Raw genomic sequence first — 19359 nt, 5'->3', positions numbered from 1 at the left:
ATTTTCTTAGCTCTTTAATATTTGTAAAATAATTTGAGAACCATTGCAGCCAGGCGCAAAACAGTAGCGCTTTTCCAATCTATTGACAACCAACAAATCCTGCTTAACATCCATTAATAGCCCTTCATTTGAGTCATGAAAGTTTTACTGCAACATCATAAGAAATCCTGAGGAAAAAGACTGTGCTTCAGGGGAACAGAAGATATTCCTCAGGCATTCTGTAGATTCCTCGTGATTTTTTTCCTGCTGCATCTCCATTTGCTCCCGCCTCACCTCTTGCTCCCGCCTGGCCTCAGTGCACAAGTCACTGCGTAACTCCCCAGAGAGCTGGAGCAGCAAAATTTGTGAATTTGGGCCTAATTTGACTGGGAATTAAAATAACCCCAGTTACAGTGACAAGAACCCTGGTAAATCACCCCAAAAGCCCATGCAAAATGCATGCTATTCCTTCAACTCCATTTGAAAGTGCTTCCTACTGAAAACTAAAGTGACCTCAACTAAGTTGTGATAAATACACCTAATGGAGTAGTTTGGTCAGTGTCATCTACTTAAACTAATTATTTGGCTCAAGGGCAAAGTCAGTTTATTAAAATTTGCCCATGCAAAAGGCAGGAAATTCTGGAGAATATCTGGTTATGTGAGAATAACTGGGAATAACGAGGTGAAGTGGGCTGTCCCTTTGGTTTTGGAAGTTCTATGAGCATACATAGGGTTTTGTATTTCACTTGCTTAAAATGTACTTGGGCTAACTGAAAATATTACAGTCGATATCTTTTAATCCCAAATCCTCTGCAGGCTGGGACTGGATTTGTGGGTGGCCCTGAGGGGCCCTCACAGCACCGCCATGAGGGTGAGGGCTGCAGGCAGACACCCCTTCACCACACCGCACCACGGCGGGCGAGGATGAGAGGACACAGCCTCAGACAGTGCCAGGGGAGGGTCAGGTTGGACCTCACAAGGAATTTCTTCATGGAAAAGGTGGTCAGGCATCGGCAGGGGCTGCCCGGGGAGGTGGTGGAGTCCCCATCCCTGGAGGTGTCCCAGGAAGGACTGGACGTGGCAACAAGGTCTGGGTGACAAGGTGGTGTTAGGTCACAAGCTGGACTTGATCATCTTGGGGGTCTTCCCCAACCTAATGGAGCCTGTGATGAAGAGGGCAGGGAAGACACTGCTCCATGGTGGGCCCAGAGGTGTCGCCACGGCCCGTCCCGCTCCACAGCGGGCTCGGGGGTGCCGCCACGGCCCGTCCCGCTCCACAGCGGGCTCGGGGGTGCCGCCACGGCCCGTCCCGCCCCACAGCGGGCCCGGGGTAACACACCTCTCCTCACCACACCCCACTTGGCGGCCCCGCCCCGCCCTCTCCCGCTCGGTCCTCCCGCCGCCAGGGGGCGCCGCGGGGCGGGGCGGGGCCGGCCGGGCCGGGTGACCGCGGCGTCACGTGACGGCGGCGGGGGGAGCCGGGCCCAGACGAGCGCGGGTGTCCCGGAGCGGCCGGAGCAGCGTCCGGCACAGCCCAGCCCGGCCCGGCGCAGCCCAGCCCGGCCCGGCCCGGCACAGCCCGGTCCGCAGCGTCCCGGCCCGCCGGAGCCATCGCCCGGCCCAACCCGCAGCGCCCCCGGCCCGGCCCGCAGCGCCCCCGGCCCGCCCGCCCGCCGCCACGATGCTGGCGCTGCTGTCCCGGCTGCTCGACTGGTTCCGCTCGCTCTTCTGGAAGGAGGAGATGGAGCTGACCCTGGTGGGGCTGCAGTACTCGGGCAAGACCACCTTCGTCAACGTCATCGCGGTGAGCGGGGCGGCGGGCGGGGGCCGGCAGCGGCCTGAGCCCGGCCCGGTGCCGCGGGGATGGAGCGGGGATGGAGCGGGGCCCCGGGCCGGGGCACGGGCAGCGGCGTGTGAGCCCTCGCTGGGTGCGATGGCTGAGCCCTGCTGGCTGCCGTGCCTCCATAAACGTTCGTGTGCTCATGGGACCCGCGGGGACACTGATCCCACAGCAGGGCACGGCCCCACAGCGGGCTCTGAAGGCGCCTTTCAGTCAGGGTGTCGGTGTGGCGGGGCTTGTGTTAGCAGATGTGGAGATAACATTGTGTGTCTTCAGCTGCCGCCTCCCTTTGACTGTTTTTCCGTAGTCCTAAGTGATTTAAGTGTCAGCACCCACTCTCGGTTCTCCTCTCAGATATTTGCTTATCTCTTGCTGAGACCCATATCAAATAATCTCCTTTCTCTTAAGGTACAACTTACCTGAGAAGTACAACTCACAAGCCCATCGGCAGCAAACTGCTGCACTCGGGCCTGCTGATCTGGTGATGTGCCTGGAGCAGGTGAAGGAAGGGTGTGGGAATACTCCTACACGAAGCTTTTCCATTGTTGAACGAGATAAAGAGTGGCTTTGCCTAAATGGCATGTTCAGCTTCATCAGTGTCCTGCTCAGCTGATGTATGTGATGGAAAAGCTGGACTGTGGGAGCTCCTGAAATGGGCAACCAGGGCACCTTTTGGTTTTTCAGGGAGCATGAGTGACCTGAGTGCAGTGCACCTAGAATGAGAAAGCTGATGTTTCCAGCTTTAGAGTGAGCACACCTTCAGCTTGTCTTTTGGTTTTTGAGGCTGTGTCCTTAACACTACAGAGTATTTCTAAGAATGTATTTATTTGTCAGTTGAATGAGTTACTGCCTGGGAAAAGGACTTTCATTCTCTTGCAGTTATACATCATCCTTGCACACTGACAAACGCCCTGGTAAAACGTAACTAAGCCCTTGTGTAGCTCAGGTGTGAGCACTCAGCGGGCTTCCTGATAGTCATGGGAAATGGGTTACTTCATAAAAGGTAACTCTTCTCTGACTGGTGGTTAGCTGGCAGTTGCTGGAGTAACCCAGGAATGCCAGAAGCCTTTTCTTTCACACTCTGCCAATACCTCTGAGCTTGAATTTGTAGACATGGAGCTCTGACATTGTTGAACAACCTTGATTTGTGGCTGCTGAGCTGATACTGCTTGGAGTGTTTCTGCAGCTGGGGGTTCTCTGCAGGCTTTTCATCCTCTGGAGTCCTCCTGGTGATGGCACTTGTCAAAGAACTGCTTTGCTTCTGTGTAGTACCAGCAGCACATGTTTGGGGAGTTACCTGTGGAACCGACTGCAGATATGTGCAGTGGTTCAGAGCTGTAGTAGCTGCACATCAGTTTAGTCCATCTAACTTGTCTCAAGTGGGAGAAGTTTTCCTAAGTAAAGCTGGAGTCTGTTTCCAGCCTCCTCTGCGGGGGTTGAATCTTGCAAGGTTTCAACCACATGTTAGGATCACACCCAGGCATTTATCTGAGCGAGTGCCATTCAAAGAGCCTTGCAAAACCCAGGGGCAGGAGGAAGTTGTTGTGCATGCTGACACAGCCTCCTTAGCTGGTTTAGTTTGGAAGCATCAAGTCACATTTCTGAAGTTTTAAATTAGGAAATCTGGTGAGTCTTTACACAAAAAAAAAAAAAAAAACAGAGGGAGGAGGTTTGCTCAGGTTTTTATTATTGGTTTTAAAAAAATAATAGCATAAGCTTCAGTTACCAGCGCAAGATCACTTTTTAGAGAAGTAGCGCAGTCCATGGCGTGCAGAGCTGACTTCTTATTTGCTTCCTTGACAGACTTTAGTTCAGAGTCTGCATTTGGGAATGAGAGCAGGAAAAGAACAACTGCTCTCTGCAGGCCAGTTAATGGTTTGGGTGGATGAGGCTGTTGAGATTCCTCAAGACTAAAATGAAAGGAATGACACAGCAAGATGTCCTATAGGATAGCTCTTAAAGCTGGAGTGCACACCAGGATCTTGCTGTGGCTTAGAAGTTTGTGTGCTGTCTAACAAAGGGCTGTTGCCGGTCTTGACAACAGTGAGTTTAATCCAATATAAATCTCTAATGTAATCTCTGCCCATCAAATCAGGCATATGGAACTAGAGGGAAAACTCAACCAATTACACAGGAAGCTTGGTACAAGGCCTGACTGCTGCTGAAGTGGACAGGCCACGAGAGGCAGACAGTCCAGTTCTAGAATAATCCTTTTCTAGGTTGGTAGCGGGTTTGGATCACGTTTATTCCTCCGGTGTAAACAAACACTTGATTTGTAATCAGACTAAACAAGGGCCTGGAGAGACAGGACAAGAGGGAATGGCTTTGAACTGAGAGATAGGGAGATTATAGATTAGATATTAGGGATAAACCCTTCCCTGTGAGGGTGGGGAGGCCCTGGCACAGGGTGCCCAGAGCAGCTGTGGCTGCTGCTGGATCCCTGGAAGTGTCCAAGGCCAGGTTGGATGGGGCTTGGAGCAGCCTGGGACAGTGGAAGGTGTCCCTGCCCATGGCAGGGGGTGGCACTGGATGGTCGTGAATGTCCCTTCCAACCCAAACCCGCCTGTGATCAGTTTGATTAGAAGGTTTAAAACCCAATGTTAGCAGTGAAATCTCATTAGGGCTGGATTCAGCTAATGCAGCTTCTGCTTTTCTAAGGCTCCGCATTAGTCACTGTCTCTAATTAGATATTAAGCATAAGTTTTCCATGTGCGTGAGTAAACTTGCTCACAAGGGAGGATATCATTTCTTCCTGGTCCTAATTTCCCTAATGTGCATGGCCTGTGGCTCTTATTCAGAGAAACTGCATGTCATCCTGGGATCGCATCTGGAATTGTCGGCTCCTGATCCGAGCCCTGGAAATGCCCATTATTTACAGACTCTGCAGGACCTTGTGGTGTTTGCAGCTCGTGGCCGTTCCCGGGCAGTTGGAGTTGGGAGCTGTGGCCGTGCTGCTGTGGGGAGCACGGGAGGCCAGGGGGCTGCTCCGGCCGTGTGACGCAACTGAAACATGACTCAAGTAAACTGACTCTGCTCCCGGCATGGCAGCGCGTGCTGCCGGAGAATGGGGCACTTGTGCAGCCTCAACAGCGTATTTCATGGAAGAGTGGCGTGTCCTGGGGTTTCTTTAGAAGTTTTGCTTGACGCCTGGTAGGTTGTTCCTTGATCCAGGTGTGTGGCACTGGAACACTGAAGCTCATTAGCCTGGTAGCAAGCAGAGATCTGGAGGAGTAGGAGGAAGTTGGACTTCTCTGATACAGTTATCAGGTTCAAGAGCTAAACTCAACCTGTTTGTAGTGTCAGGGTAAATAAGGTCCCTTTTTAGGATTTGTGTCAGAGCCTGAATTAGTGTGGTTTGTTTTTTAACTTTGGAATATCTGGCAAGTGTTGGAATGAGACTGTGGTTTCTAGAGAGAGGCAATTCCTGAAGAGCCTCTCAACAAAAGATTCATTTGGCCAGTTGGGAGTTGCAACTTCCTTCTGTTCTTGTGACTGTTATAAGTAACTTTGACTTGAAGAAGCCACACCAGAGAAGTGCAGAAAAATACTGCTCTAAAGAGCTTCCCTGCTGTTTTAGTGCCTTTTGAACCACCCAGGTAGGCCATAAACCCCATGTGTTGTCACTTCATACACACCATAGCTAAGGGAGAAGGGTGATAAAATTCCAAGTGTTTCTTAATGGCAGGAGTCTCTTGAAATGCATTGCATCACTTCATTAGCTAATAAAGCTCCTGGGAGGTGTCTCAGACCCTTTCTTTGAGGTCCTGCTTGCTGTACCCCAGCTGGGCTGAAACAGGTGACTGAAATCAGAATCTACTTTTTCCATCTTGGTCCTGAGTTCCTGTAGAGCACTTTGTAAGCAATGGCAGAGCTTTAAGTGATAACACCTGGATAAAGACACTTTCTTGACTATCAAAAACATGAAATGTCCTGAGCTCTTACATGACTGACTTCTAGACAAACATATGCCTTTTTTATGGTAGATATTTGCTAAGCAGTCCATGTCCTTTTAAATACTCAGTTAAAGTCAGAGTTGGAGAAATAAAAATGCCTTTTCTTGTCATATACCACTGTTTTGATTTCTGCAGCAATCATTCCTGGAAGTGCTGTTGGGAAGCCTTTCTGGGATTGAAGCTTCTAAACTGGAGTTCAGGCTTCTGATCATGATCACAAGTAGCTGGAACACTGAAGTATTTCCTAAAGAAGGAAGCTGGACTATAGAAAGTTGATTTGTCCATTTATGATGCACTGCTTGGTTGAGGCTTTGAGTGTTGCAGAGGAGGCTTAGTGTAGGGGTAGCTTGATATAATGCTAAAATTGCACTGCTTTTTAAATAATTTTTTAAGAAGAAATTTTGGAGACATGCAGCATTTTTTCTTAGTGCGAAAAGAAAGAAAATTTTAGGGATGAACAGCAGGGTTTAATGTAATACTCTGATCCAGGTGGATTGGGAGTGTCCTGGCTGGATTCCATACTCCAGTGGTGTTGTCTTCTAGTTGGTTAAGCTTGTTTGTGATCTCATCTAGCTGGATGAAAAGTATTATGATTAAAGATAAAACAATCTTTGCTGTGTAGTAACAAAGTCTGTATGAAGAAATTGGTCCTATAACAGTAGTGAATCATGTCAGCTTTATGACATGCAAACTAAAGGCTGCCCTGACCTTTTCTGATGATAAAAAGAATGTCCTTGTGCAGGCTGTGGAGTCACAAGCTGCTTAGGGGGCTTGGTGCTGACAGTCTGGTGAGAGTTGTACAAGGCCAGGCTGGATGGGGCTTGGAGCAACCGGGTGCAGTGGAAGGTGCCCCTGCCTATGGCAGGGTGTGACACTGGATGGTCTTTGAGATTCCTCCCAGTTGAAACCACTCTATCATTCTGTAACTCCCTGCAATTTGAGTTTCTGGCTGTAGCTTATGGTTATGGAGAAGCAGAATGTGGTTTTGTTTGGGTTAGGTTTCTTTGACTCAAGACAGCTGGAAATGATAGGTTTAATAAGCTTGTTGTAATATGAATTAAATTATAAAAGAGACTAAACTCACTTTGTGTGCTTCTGGAATGTCAGGTGATGGCGAGTTAAACACTTGTCCTAAGTTTTGCTCTGGGAAATGAACTGTACCTGTAGCTGGCTTGTTCAGAAATGCTGCAGTCTGTGAGTTAGTGCTGGTACTGATACAAGGTGAGCTGAACCCAAACTGATTCATGGGACAAAGTCCCTTAGTTCAGTCTGGAAGCAGTTTTGCTGCGCTGAATAATCCTTATCCAACATAAATACTCATCCAGGTAAATGTGTTCATGCTGCACTAAAATCACATATTTGGGTTCTCCAGGAGCTCTGAGTATCTAGAAGGAAGCATCTCTTAAAACAGGAAGCTTAAGGATCAATCCTGTGCATTCTTTGTGCATGTGGCCTCTGAAATTGTCTCTGTTTAGTCTCCCTGTCCCTTATCTCCCACACGGGCTGGAGTTAACTTTGGTGACCTTCGGCTTGTGCTGGTGCTGTGTGGTCTGTGTGACCTCGGGGCTGAGGCTTCCTTTACAATCCCTGCTGGGACAGCTCCTGCCCTTCCAGGAGCCTTGCAGGGAGTTCAGGGTCTGCCTGGTGGGATGGGCACCAGTGCTGAAAACAAGGCATTGCTGGGTTTGTCAGCAGCTACTCCTGCTGTCCTTGATGAGTGTTTGAGCAATGCTGCTGTGTGTGACAACAGCCAAAGGCTTTCCCATCGGGAATTGAAAATATTGCTGAGCATATCAAACTTGTTTTAAAGCTGGTGTTTTAGGAGGAGAAAGCATCTTATTGTGAGCACACAGTGACAGCACCAAGTACTCTGCTCTGGCAGGGAAGGCTGGTTCGAAGAGAAGTGCCTGCTAGTAAAAGTATATTCCTTTTGTTCTGCTCTTTGAGTAGCTTTTGCATATGAATACTCTAAGTTGAAGCTGAATTCCTGGCTTTTTTCCTCTGAGGAGGTAGTAAACAAAAGCCCTCTAAATTCTGAGTTTAGAGAACTGTTTCTGGGCCAAGACAGTTGAATGTGGTAGCAGAATCCATCAAGGGAGAACACTGTCTGCTGCTAAAATCCTTTACAATTGTTTTAACCAATTTTTGACCTGTCTTAAAAGAGAAGGTGAGTGCCAGTAGCTTTTTTTGGGCCCACTTGCCTGTGAGCAGAGGAACACCCACACTCACATCAGGGGAAGGTCTCTTAAGTGAAGACCTGAGCTGACCAATATGTTCATGTCAGCTTTGGATTGTCCCTCTGCAAAGCAGAGAACAGGCAGCTGAAACTCAACTGAACCACTGCAGTTTTAAGGCTTTGAGGTTTTCAGCAAGTCAAAACAGGTTTGGGGATGTGCAGTGTGGGTAGAGAGCACTTGGGAAGGAGGAAGATGCAGCAGCTTTCCTGAAGATTCTGTAAAAGTTTCCCTGTGGTGGGTCACAGTAATTTCAACGTTACATTAAAGATGTGGCAAATGAAGTGCTGCTCCAATCTGCAGGAATCCGTATCCTAAAAGAGCAGTGGGAGAACATGAAATTGGTACTGAACACACTGCAATTAGTGGGATGACTGGCACAGTGAGTGCTGCAAGGGAGGGCTGTAAACTCTTCACAGGGATGGATGGGCAGGGGACTGTTTGAACAGTCTAGAGCTTGATGAGGGTCACAATAAGGTTGTTTATGGGTAAGAATCAGGGGGAGGCCAACAATCAGGGGGAGGCAGATACCCTGGTGGGAGTCTCTTCTAGTCCAGGATGAAGAGACACCAAAATCCTCCTTAGGCAGCTGGGAGAAGTCTCACCGTGGCTAGGCCTTGTTCTCGTAGGGGTCCTCAACTTCCCACATGTCTTCTGGAAATAAACCCAGCAGGGAGGTGATGAGTCCAGGAGGTTCTTGGAATGTGTGTTCCTATTGATAAGAACAGCTCTCGAGAGAAGGATCTGGAAGGATCTGAGTGGGAATAGTTGGCACCATCTGGGGTAACACTCAGCAGCACAGAGATGGAGGCTCAGGGAGTGTTTGGGAGACGCTGGGATAGGAGCTGTGGGTGTGGGGTGTGACTGTGGAGGCAGGAATGCTGTGGTGCTTGAGCAGTGTGGTAAGTGACCCTTCAGAGGCAAGACTGGTTTGAGGAGCTGAACTGAGCTGCCTCAGCCATGGCAGCACAGCTGACCGTCAGCTCTGAGCTGTGCTGATCACTCTGGCTGTGATGGGCAGCTCAGGCACTGGCATTTCGGGCAGGAATGGACTGCTACTGGACTGGCATTTGCAGTGGGCACCCACCTTGCTAAGTTAGAAGGGGTGGAGTGGCTTCTCAAGCAGTCCTGCAGGGTCTGACCCAAGCTCCTCATGAAGCCCTGGTCCTGCTGGCCACATTGTTTCTGATACAAGCCAGGAGCTGTTGGCCTTTGTGGCCACCTGGTCAGGCTTAGTTGCTCCTTCCAGCTTGTGGGCAGTCAGGCCCTAACTCTGGGGTGGTGTCTGCTTCCGAGATCCCAAAGGGCTTTGAACCCCAGGGAACTTCTCTGGGCAGTGTCAGGGGAGAGATGCAGACTTTCCTGCTGTGATACCAAACCCTAATTAAACAACTGAATGCTTTGGGATCAACCCTAATTTTTCTAAATGCGCTTGACTGGCTGGTTCTATTACACATAATGGATGTAGTGAGCTTCATAATGGCCACGGTTCTGCCAAACAGCCAAGGGAGAAATCTGTGGTAGTGTTGAAAACTTGGCTCTCAAGCTGCTGCAGACTGAAGTGTTACAGGCAGTAAAACATCTGCCACTGGCGAACCTCTCCAGTGCACTGCTGTTTGCAGCAGTTCTGTCCCAGCTTGGAGTGATGCTGAATGTCTGCTGGAAACGGGCTCAGATACTCTGGAGTTGAATTTGCCACTGCTGAACACGTTGGATGCTGCAGCCTGGCAGGAAGCTGACCTGTCAGGTCCTTCCACTTTCCAGCCTTTAACACTCCTCAGGGAGTCACCCCATACCTGTGGGTTGGAGGCTTCCTCCACAAGAGTGATTTATTACTGCAAATGCTGGCCAAAGAGCACCTTGCATCACAGGGAGCCCTTCTGGATATTTCTAGCTCCCAGGTAACTGGGAGATCCTGACGTGTAGACCTTGGCTCCAGCAGAAGTAGGTGAATGGCTCTTTTCCTACCCTTGCCCTGGCTGTCCATCTGTTAAGCTGTGCAAAGCACTTTCCCAGGTAACTTTGCTCCCCTGGCTGCCTGGAGGCTTGAAAAATGATTTCAGTGACTGTACAAAATGAGTTGTCTGACTTCACACAAGCTCCAGTACACATGGATTTAACATCCGTGACTTCTTGGCTGTAAAACCTTCAGTTGGAAGGCAAATGGTTAGAAAAAGCTTGTGATATTTTACTATGTAAACCAGCTGTGTCAGATAAGCACTAAATTTAACTTTCTCTTTTTTTTTTTTTTTTCCCCAGTCAGGTCAATTCAGTGAAGATATGATACCTACTGTGGGCTTCAACATGAGGAAAGTTACAAAGGGTAATGTTACAATAAAGGTATGTTGCCATTGTTGACTGTTTTCTGTAGCTTCTAGTTTAAAATTTACGTGTTTGCTCTGTTTTGCTTCCAGCCTTGGGACAAATATAGAAAACTGAAGAGGCTCAGCTAAATCTGTGGAGTAGTTTAAGAAGACATTTATGTTTATTTATGGAGTTTCTGAAATGAGAATCTGTGTGTGATTCCCAGGTTCAAGGACTAGTTAAAGCACTGTTGTGATAATGCTGTCTGGCTTAGATCTGAGTGTTTGAGGCCCAGAGATGCCTCTTTCCTGCTCATCAGTTTGCTTAAGGGAAGGTTTACATCAAAAGCAAACCTTTAAGTGAATACATTTTATATTCTTGTGTACCTCAGTGTGTAACCTTCATACACAGGAGTCCAGTTTGCATCTCCTGCTCTTGGGCCCCAAGCTCTGAGCAGCTGTGCAAGGGATTATTCCTGTTGTAACGTGGGAGAGGTCCAGCAGCTGCTTAAGGAGAAAGGAAAAACTGTTGTGATTTCTTGTCTTATCTTTGCCTGACATGTTTAAACACAGTGCATGGCTAAATTGTCTTTCTCCCCTTGCCTTAAGATTTGGGATATAGGAGGGCAGCCCCGATTCCGAAGCATGTGGGAGCGATATTGCAGAGGAGTTAATGCTATTGTGTAAGTGTCCTTCCTTCAGCTCTGCTTCCTTCACATGTGCTCCTCTTCTCTGGGAGCCTTCCTAACACTGCATGCCTGACTCTGTAGTTCTCCTTGTGATTCTGAACCTGTACTGCAACCACATTGACCTTTTTCACCCCTAAGTTCAGGGCTCAGGATGGGTTATTTCTTATCAGTGTCTGATCTGGAATACTAACTCCTCCCTGTCTGAACTGGGTGGCAGTGCTGTCTGACTCAAAGCATCTTCCTTCTACTCTGTTCTTAGAGAATTTTTTTTAAAAGAACCAAATTCTTTGCTCAGAAGTCCTAGCTTTGTTTAAAGCCTTGTTGAATGTTCTCAAACCTGGCAGTGTAAAAAAAGAGTAATGTTTCTGCAGGAGCTCAGTGTCACTGACCTAACCTGAAATTCTCTTTAAAGCTACATGGTAGATGCTGCAGATCGTGACAAAATAGAAGCCTCTCGAAATGAGCTGCACAATCTTCTAGATAAGCCCCAGTTACAAGGAATCCCTGTAAGTAACGTCACCTCAAACAGCATTAAATATCTCTGAGGAATGTGCATCACTTGAGCAACTCTGAAGTCTGCCTTGAACTCTTAATTGTAAGGCCCAACATTACTGGTCAGTATAAGCACGAACAATACCTGCCCCCAGTGCCTAAAATGGAACTGTTGACCTTCAGTGATTGTACTTTATTCAGTGCTCACAAAACATAATAAATACAACTGAAACGGTAGTTTGGAGGATTCCACAGTATGAGTTTGTGCTCTTGACTAAAGGTTAACCACAGTGTAGTACAGAAGAGTAAGTTTGGGGAATCTCAGATGAGTGTGCTGCAAATGTTCTCAGATTTATCAGCTGATGTGTTCTCGTGCTTGCTCGTTGCACAGAACAGTTTATTTGTACCCCCTCTTTCCCTGGGACTAGGTCTTGATCTGGTCTAACAGTGAATATCTCATTCCATTAGATTTAACAGGCAGATGCAGACTGCTCATGAGAGTCCCTTGACGTTTGTTGGTTTTCTGGTTTTCGTTAGGGTTTTTGTCTGTTTGTTTGGGGTTTTTTTAAGCAAAGCTACAGCCATTTCCTTCTCTGGATTTCAGGTTCTAGTCCTTGGAAATAAGAGAGACCTTCCTAATGCTTTGGATGAGAAACAGCTAATTGAAAAGATGTAAGTCTAACCCTTCCTAAGAAACATTTCTCTTACTCAATAAATTCATGTACATAGGGTTGTTATTAGATCAGGAAGCTCGCATTCATGAGTGGAAAATCCAGCAACAGGAGGTAACTGAGCATTGTACAGAGCAAGTTGTGTGGGGAAGGGGAAGAGGAACAGTTCAGATTGTCAGTAAGAGTCCTTGTGTCAGTGAAATGTGTGCTGAAATGTTCTCTCTTTCCTAGGAACCTTGCTGCTATTCAGGACAGAGAAATCTGCTGCTACTCTATTTCTTGCAAAGAGAAAGATAATATAGGTAACTATTAACCCAAAATGCTGAGAATTATGAACTGCTATCAGAGGATGGATTGGGAGGGATTGTAACTTCTTAAACACAAGCTTCCTGTCTTCAGGAAACCAGGAACAAATCAAAGACCAATGTGTGAATGCACTGGTTAAATTCTGCATAACTCCTGATGGCAGTGAGGATGCCTGACTGGTGTTAGAGTTGTAGTTAGGTGTGTTAGTTAGAGTGGTGTTAGGGGTTGTAGTTACCAAAACATGTCAGTCCCTGTGAAGCCTGCTCCTTTCTTCAGTTAGTTTGCAGGAAATAGCTGTCTAGTCTATTAGCTTGGCCTAAGTGATTTTATACTTCTGTCAGGTGCTCTCACCTCTGCCTCACTTGGTGAGGATAACGAGTACTTACAGCAAGTTTTTCCTCAAGTCATTCCCTTGAAATAATCACCTTCCCTTGCTGTCTTATCAGAGCAGTTTGTGTTGTGGCATCTGCCAGTCCCTGTTCCCTGCAGCCAAACAGTGCCTTTTTCTGGCACAGAATCAAATGCTTTAGAACTTGTGGAGTTCAAAGGCAGAAACCATGTCCTGTGTAATATCTGGTATTTGCCATAAGCTTTATAAGTAAACGGAGTCATCTCAGCCGAGTGAGAACAGAATTTAACGACACTTTCCATCCTTCTCCTGATGCCTTCCATGGCTGCTGTGGGATTAATACTGGTGCATTGCCAGGGTAACAGGAGTTTACTGATGAGGAAACTTCAGGGTGATGCTCCCAGGAGAAGTTCTAGAGGATACCAGGATGGCTTTATATTAAGGATTCATCTTCTTTCTAGGAAAACTAAACAGTCTGTGGAACAGCTGTGGCTTCCAAGAAGCCCCTGTCACCTTAGCATCAGTTGGAGGTTCAGACATGATGGATAGAAGCAGAGACTCCCTTCTGTGGAGATGCACACAAGGCTCCCAGCACAGCTGAGCATCACTGAGGCTCTGGGAAAGGAGTTGATGGGAGGGGAGCCAGGGCCTTTCCCTTCCTTAGGAGAGCCCCTTCCAGGCAGGGAGGAGCTTGATGCCTTGTACCAAAGGGCTAAACTGGCTTTGCTCTCATCAGGTGAGGAGCTGCAGACTGGCTGAATAGAGCAATGCTGATCTAAAGCTAATTACTGGAGCCACAGTGAAGTGCCAGATGAAGGGATGTCTTTTTCCTAGAGATGGACAGAACTGAGGAGCCAGGATGTGTGGGGCAGTGCCTGTAGTTGTCACTTCCAGGATGCTGGGCAGTTACAGGATCAAAGCACAGACAGCAAGCATCCTAAAAAATCATTCTGTTCATCTGCCCTGGGCCATCCTCTAGAGAAGGGCTTGGATATTCCTGTCCTGTGTTTGGGGACACTGGAATACCAAAGCTTTGCCACTTACACCAATACAGACACTTGAAATGGAACTTCTCTTCTCTCTCCCTGTAGATATCACGCTTCAGTGGCTTATTCAGCATTCAAAATCTAGAAGAAGCTGAAGTCTTCCTGGAATCTCCAGTACCAGTTGGCCATAATCTCAGTTGTCCACTTCCCTCCATAATGAGATACTACCCAAAAATCCTGTATCAAGAATCTGCCTTTTCACGGTTCATTTCTCATGTGCACTGCTGAAGACTTGTATTCCTATTCTGTCACAAAACAACTAGAGTTGTCATGATAAAGTCAGCACAAATATTTATTTTACAACCATCTGTGGTGGGAGGGTTGTGGGGGGGGCTTTTTAAAAGAATATCTCTACCATGTTAACTATGATGGTACACTCTGTTCTGGTTTTTCAGGGCCAGGTTTTTATATGATTTTCAGCAAGTGTTTTATTTCTAGTGTTTAGTGGCTTGAAGATGCTGATGCTTGACAGCATTAAGATTCTGTAAGATGCCACATACAGTAGTTAGAAAACATTTAAGCGTGAGTTGTGGGATACTGATTGATCTCACAAATGCATGTGATGTGTGTATGTAAGCAGAGAAATGGAAACTGTTTGCAGAGGGGAGCACAAGGCATAGATCAGCATCACTAATCTACAGCTGAGATCCTGTCACTTGAAAAAGAAAACTCTCTTGATGAATTAGGAAAGTCATGTGTTGAAAATCATTCTGTTGCTTCTGTTTAACGTTTATGTGGGGGATGGGAATGGACTGTTCTGTCAAACTTTCAAAAATTGGAGTATTCCAGCATGAAAACAAATTGCTAGGATCATCAGGCTTTGTTCAAATACATTTTTCTATCTCCAGATACTCGTGGTCTCTCTCTGAAACCAGAACATGCATTCTGAGCAGCTGCATGACACCCAAATTACTGATGCTCTTGTATCGAGGCAGTTGTTGACCTTTAGCACAATCTGTGTGTAATTGTCAGTGTCTCTCTCCTGCTCCTGGAATGGCTGGGCACAGTTTCACCTGGTGCTATGGAATACCTGGGCTATTGTGACAACTCTAGACCCGCCTGCTTTCTTGATGTAACCATGTGCAAAGCCTGTCAGATGCAATGAAATGTTCTGCTGTGTCAAAGCACAAGAGAGCCAATGAATTGATCCTGTCTCTTGACTAGCTCCTGCAGCTTAGGGAAGTGTGTATAAACTCAAGATTATAATGTTTCTGTAGCTTTACTTTCTCAATGACTTCAGCATATTTAAAGGGACAGCCTTGTTAAGACTGGTTTGTTCATCCAGCAGTGTCAGTGTAGCTACTCGTGTGTGCAGATCCATGGTGCAGCTGCTTGTGTTGCCTCACACTGTGTGTGATTCCTCACCTCTGTGTGGTTTGCATCCCGTGGGAGCCTCGGGTTGGGAACACCGTTCAGTCCCTCTCAGTTCTGAGACGCCAGTGTTAACGCAGACTGCCATGGCCTTACTGTCGTGTCCCAGCTCTGGCACTGTTGCACAGACACTACACGCTGCCTGCCTTCGGTCTGAAGCTGCATTTTAATTTTTTGTCCCCTTTCAGTTCTCTGAAGCATGATTTCAATTTATCCATACTCTGGTGCTGTAGAGGAGAGGGTGTATTAACTTGCTACTGTAGTCCTGAGTTCGCCAGAACTGCTACAGTTACTTTTATTTAGCAAACTTGCTTGTGCCTATAATAAGGAAACTAAACTAGAATGTGTGAATCTTTGTGGGGGACCAGGTCACTGTTTAGTTAACTGGCCTATAGCTAAACTTGATGTGTTTGGTGTTTATCTACTTCACTGCTTTCAGCGTTTATGGCATCCAAACACTACCAATTGTTAACCTGTGCATTACTCTCTGCATGTGAACAACTTATACAATTACTGAACTTTGTAAATACGTGAATTTTTTTATTTAGGTGGATGCATATGTTGGTTTCCTGCTCTTCAGCTTTACTCAATAAACTTATGTTTTGAGGGTTGTATTGACACTTAACTGCCTGACTTGAATTGATGTGGCTGAACTCATGGAAAAACACGATGGGATGTCTGTCTGCTCTGCCAAAGATTACAGTGGGGGAAGAAAGATTGGTAAAAACCTGAGCTGATTTACATTCTGTGGTTCAACTGTTCAGTGAAATGCTCACACAGCTACATTTGAGGCCTGGGGCTTGCTCACCTTACCTGAGCAAGCTCAGATAGTCAGTTTGAGCAGATTTCAGGGCTTTTTTATGTGTGTGAAAAGCAATGGTCAGTGAATGGTCTGAAGTAGGGGTAGCCTTCTGCAGCTCTGTTTTCAGTAGAGAAATGCATGTGACTGCAAGCTTGGTTCTTGTGTTGAGCCTAGAGTAAAACCTTTGTTTTTCTAGCACAAGTGTCAGATCTTGCAGTTCCTGATCCTTCAGTGCAAATTAAAGCAGAAGGATTCTTATCTCCGTGGGAAGTGAGGCTTTTGTTGACTGAGGTCTTGAACAAAATCTTTGCTGTGAATTTAATCTGAAGTTTCACTGACTGTTCTTCCCAAAGGTTTTTGTTGTATTAATTTTTCTTAGGACACTGATTATTTCATAGGACTGTCTGTCAGCATCTTCCAATTAATGGTAACAAATTGGATGTCTTGTTTCAGGCTTGTCTCCATGTAAGCTTTCAAACTTGCTGAGCTGTATCAGGTTAGTTTTTAGCCCTGAGTGCAGGTCTTTGAGCATCCTTCACGTGTAACTCAGCTGGTGGGAAGGACTAGTGAACTGTTAAAGATCATGTGCCTATTTCTTTGGGACTTTCCTGCATGCAAAACCAGCTCCCTGCAGTTCACAGTCAAAGTAAGATGCCTCTGGACACAAATCTGAGAACAGTGTTAGTGCACTAAGCCTTGTTAGTCTGTTTGGTGTGATACCAGTACCAATCACAAAGCGGCTGTGGTATGAACTGGCCCACAGCTCTTTGCTTGATGTGGTATTTCAGTAACAGTTTCTGTTTCTGTGTGTAAACAGCAGGGAGAGACACAGGGCCCCCTAAGGTGTGTGTGCTCTAAAACGTACATTTGCAATGCTCCCCCAAATGCCCCCAGCTGGGTTTCACAGCTCTTCTGGTACTGCTCTTCCAGATGCCCTTGGTTACTCCTGTAGCAGAAAGGAGACCTCAGAGTGGCTGTTTGATTCCAGTGCATGGGGTTGCACTTGTTCTGTTTCTGGGCTTGAGGAACTTGCCAGATACCTCTCTGAAACAAAGGAAGTGTAGGAAGTGTTTCCTCCTCAACACCTTTCAGCCTTGGACTGAAAACAATACTCATCTGACACATTATGTCCAAGGTTAAATGTTTTCTGTCCTAAGAAAGGTGTGGAGCCCAGGACAGGCATTAGCAGTGGTGTTTGCTGAATTTGGATGCTGTAGCTGTGTTCTAGAAATGTAATCTTACCATGATTACTTGTCTCAGGCTCTGTAGTGAGCATGGACAGTAAAAAGAGGCTGATTAAATTTCCAATTCTCTTAAAGTTGCTTTCGGGGATGCATTTTAGTTACATAAATTACTGCACTTGACATCAATAGCCATAGTCCTGAAAATCCTCTGATATAGGTCTTGACTGTTGGCATATTAAGAAAAGCAGCTCTTGTGAAAAGGCAGATACTGAGCCAGAGAGAACTCATGATGGTGAATACATGAAGTTAGACAGCACGTCCTACCTGTGTGACCTCGTGGGGTATGGGTGTTGGGTGCTGTCCTGGGGCTTGAAATCAGCTCTCAGTCCTTGGTGGTGGCTCTGTTCAGTGTGAGTGGTCCTGGAGCATCAGTGATGAGATGAGGAATGTCTGTGCTTGCCCCCACAGCTCTGGCTGTGGGACAGTTTTCCTTGGAGTGTCCACGTCCTCCCAGCTTCAGTGTGGATGGTGGTTCCTAAAGTGCAATTACAGAGCAGGGGAGTTCTCATCACCCAGGGACAGCTGAGGGGCTGGGCAGCTGCACAGAGCAGGCCTGTCCCACCACTTGGCAACAGGAAAGATGCACAAATGTGGAGCTGTTCCATGATTCATGGAACAATAATCCAGTTTCTCAATGATTTATGTTTTCTCTTTGCATCTTGATGGAAGCAGGTTGGAAGGATTTTGGGTGCTGACATATCAAACTGCATCATCTTCACCTTCTGGTAAAAGAAAAGGCCAAAGAAAATGCCTCGAACAGTCTCTCTGTTGAATCTAGGAATGTTGTGCAGGGATCTGTAATAACCTGAGGTATGGCTTAGCAGGATTATGAAGCTTTTAACTTCCCTGAGGTTTCATTTGTCGTTGCCATGGCTGTGCAATGGCACGTCCTGGTTTGCTTTGTGCAGGAACTGTGCTCCCCCAGCATGCCCAGCACTGCTCCCCTGCCTTGCTCCTGCACTGACCCTGATAGTGTGGATTCCAAAAAGGGGTGGAAAGCAGGATATTCAAGCTGTGTTTCTAAGCTGACACAAACAGTGAATTGTGTTAAAGGAGAAGTGATGTGTGAGTGCCTGAGCTTCAGGGCTTTAGTTCCCAAAAAGTGAGTGCAGAACAGCTTGTCTCACCAGACCACAACCCTTCAGAGAGTGCTCTGCTGCTTTAGGGCTGCAGATGCTGGATGTTAAAGTGTCTTGGTGAAACAGAGGGGTTTTCTCTTATGTGTCACTCCAATGGCAAACACAGAATGGCACTCAGAGGGGCTTTGCACATACTCTTTAAAAGGAGAAGTGAAATACTTGATGTTTTAATTTCCCTCCCAGTGGAAGGTGGGTAAGTAGACCTTTGTGCCAGGATTAGTGCCTTTTAATTACGACATGACAGGTTTTATTCTGTTAAAGGCAACATCTATCATTGTGATAATTTTGAAGTGCTTCAATAAAGTGTTGTTGAAAACCATTTTTTTGCATATTCATCTGTAGTAGGACAACTGCTTTTATTATTGTTAGAAATATCTAAGAACCTTCATTACCTAATTGTGGGAAGCATTTGGGTAGCTTTAACTACGTAACTTCATCTGGAGAGTGACTGGAAACCTCGTGCTCAGTGGGGGCAACTTTGGGAGGTCAGGCTGTGAAATTCCCATTTCTGATTATTTTTGCTCTGGTACTGGAAGCATTGGTTGGTCTCATTTGTGTTTCTCTCTGAAAAGGCCCATTGGGTTGAAGTTTCTAAACCATATCGTTCAACAAACAGCAAATACATCAGTAGAGCAAGAAAATGTTGTGGTGTGTGAAGTTTAAAGCTGAACTTGGTTCTCACAGGTCTCAAGAGTAAGTAAACTGCTATGGTGCTTTTGTGTAATTGTGTTAACTTGGGGTCTGGATACTTCAGCCTTTGCAACAAGGAGGAATTTTCCTCATTATTTAGAGTAAATAATGAATCCCCTTCTTAGTTTGAATAACATTTAAAAGATCCATTAATTCTGCAGACTGAGGAAGGGAATTGAAAGATTGACCAAGCTAGAGGACTTTGTCCAACTGTCCAGTGTACAGAAGTGTGGATGGACCAGTGAGTGTGA

At 46.5% G+C, this 19359-nt stretch overlaps 1 protein-coding gene across 1 annotated transcript; it reads left to right on the top strand.

Annotated features, from left to right (window-relative positions):
• Window positions 1-1601: 1601 nt before the first annotated feature.
• On the top strand, window positions 1602-15858 carry ARL8B (ADP ribosylation factor like GTPase 8B). The gene is made up of 7 exons (XM_048315385.1): window positions 1602-1783; window positions 10266-10346; window positions 10919-10992; window positions 11411-11504; window positions 12095-12162; window positions 12393-12463; window positions 13908-15858. Exons 1-7 carry the CDS (start codon window positions 1661-1663, stop codon window positions 13955-13957), a joined length of 561 nt encoding a protein of 186 aa, XP_048171342.1. The 5' UTR covers window positions 1602-1660; the 3' UTR covers window positions 13958-15858.
• Window positions 15859-19359: the final 3501 nt, after the last annotated feature.

Source organism: Corvus hawaiiensis, chromosome 11 (genome assembly GCF_020740725.1).
Source record: "Corvus hawaiiensis isolate bCorHaw1 chromosome 11, bCorHaw1.pri.cur, whole genome shotgun sequence".
NCBI lineage: Eukaryota > Metazoa > Chordata > Aves > Passeriformes > Corvidae > Corvus > Corvus hawaiiensis.
This window is presented reverse-complemented; position numbering and strand designations above follow the sequence as displayed.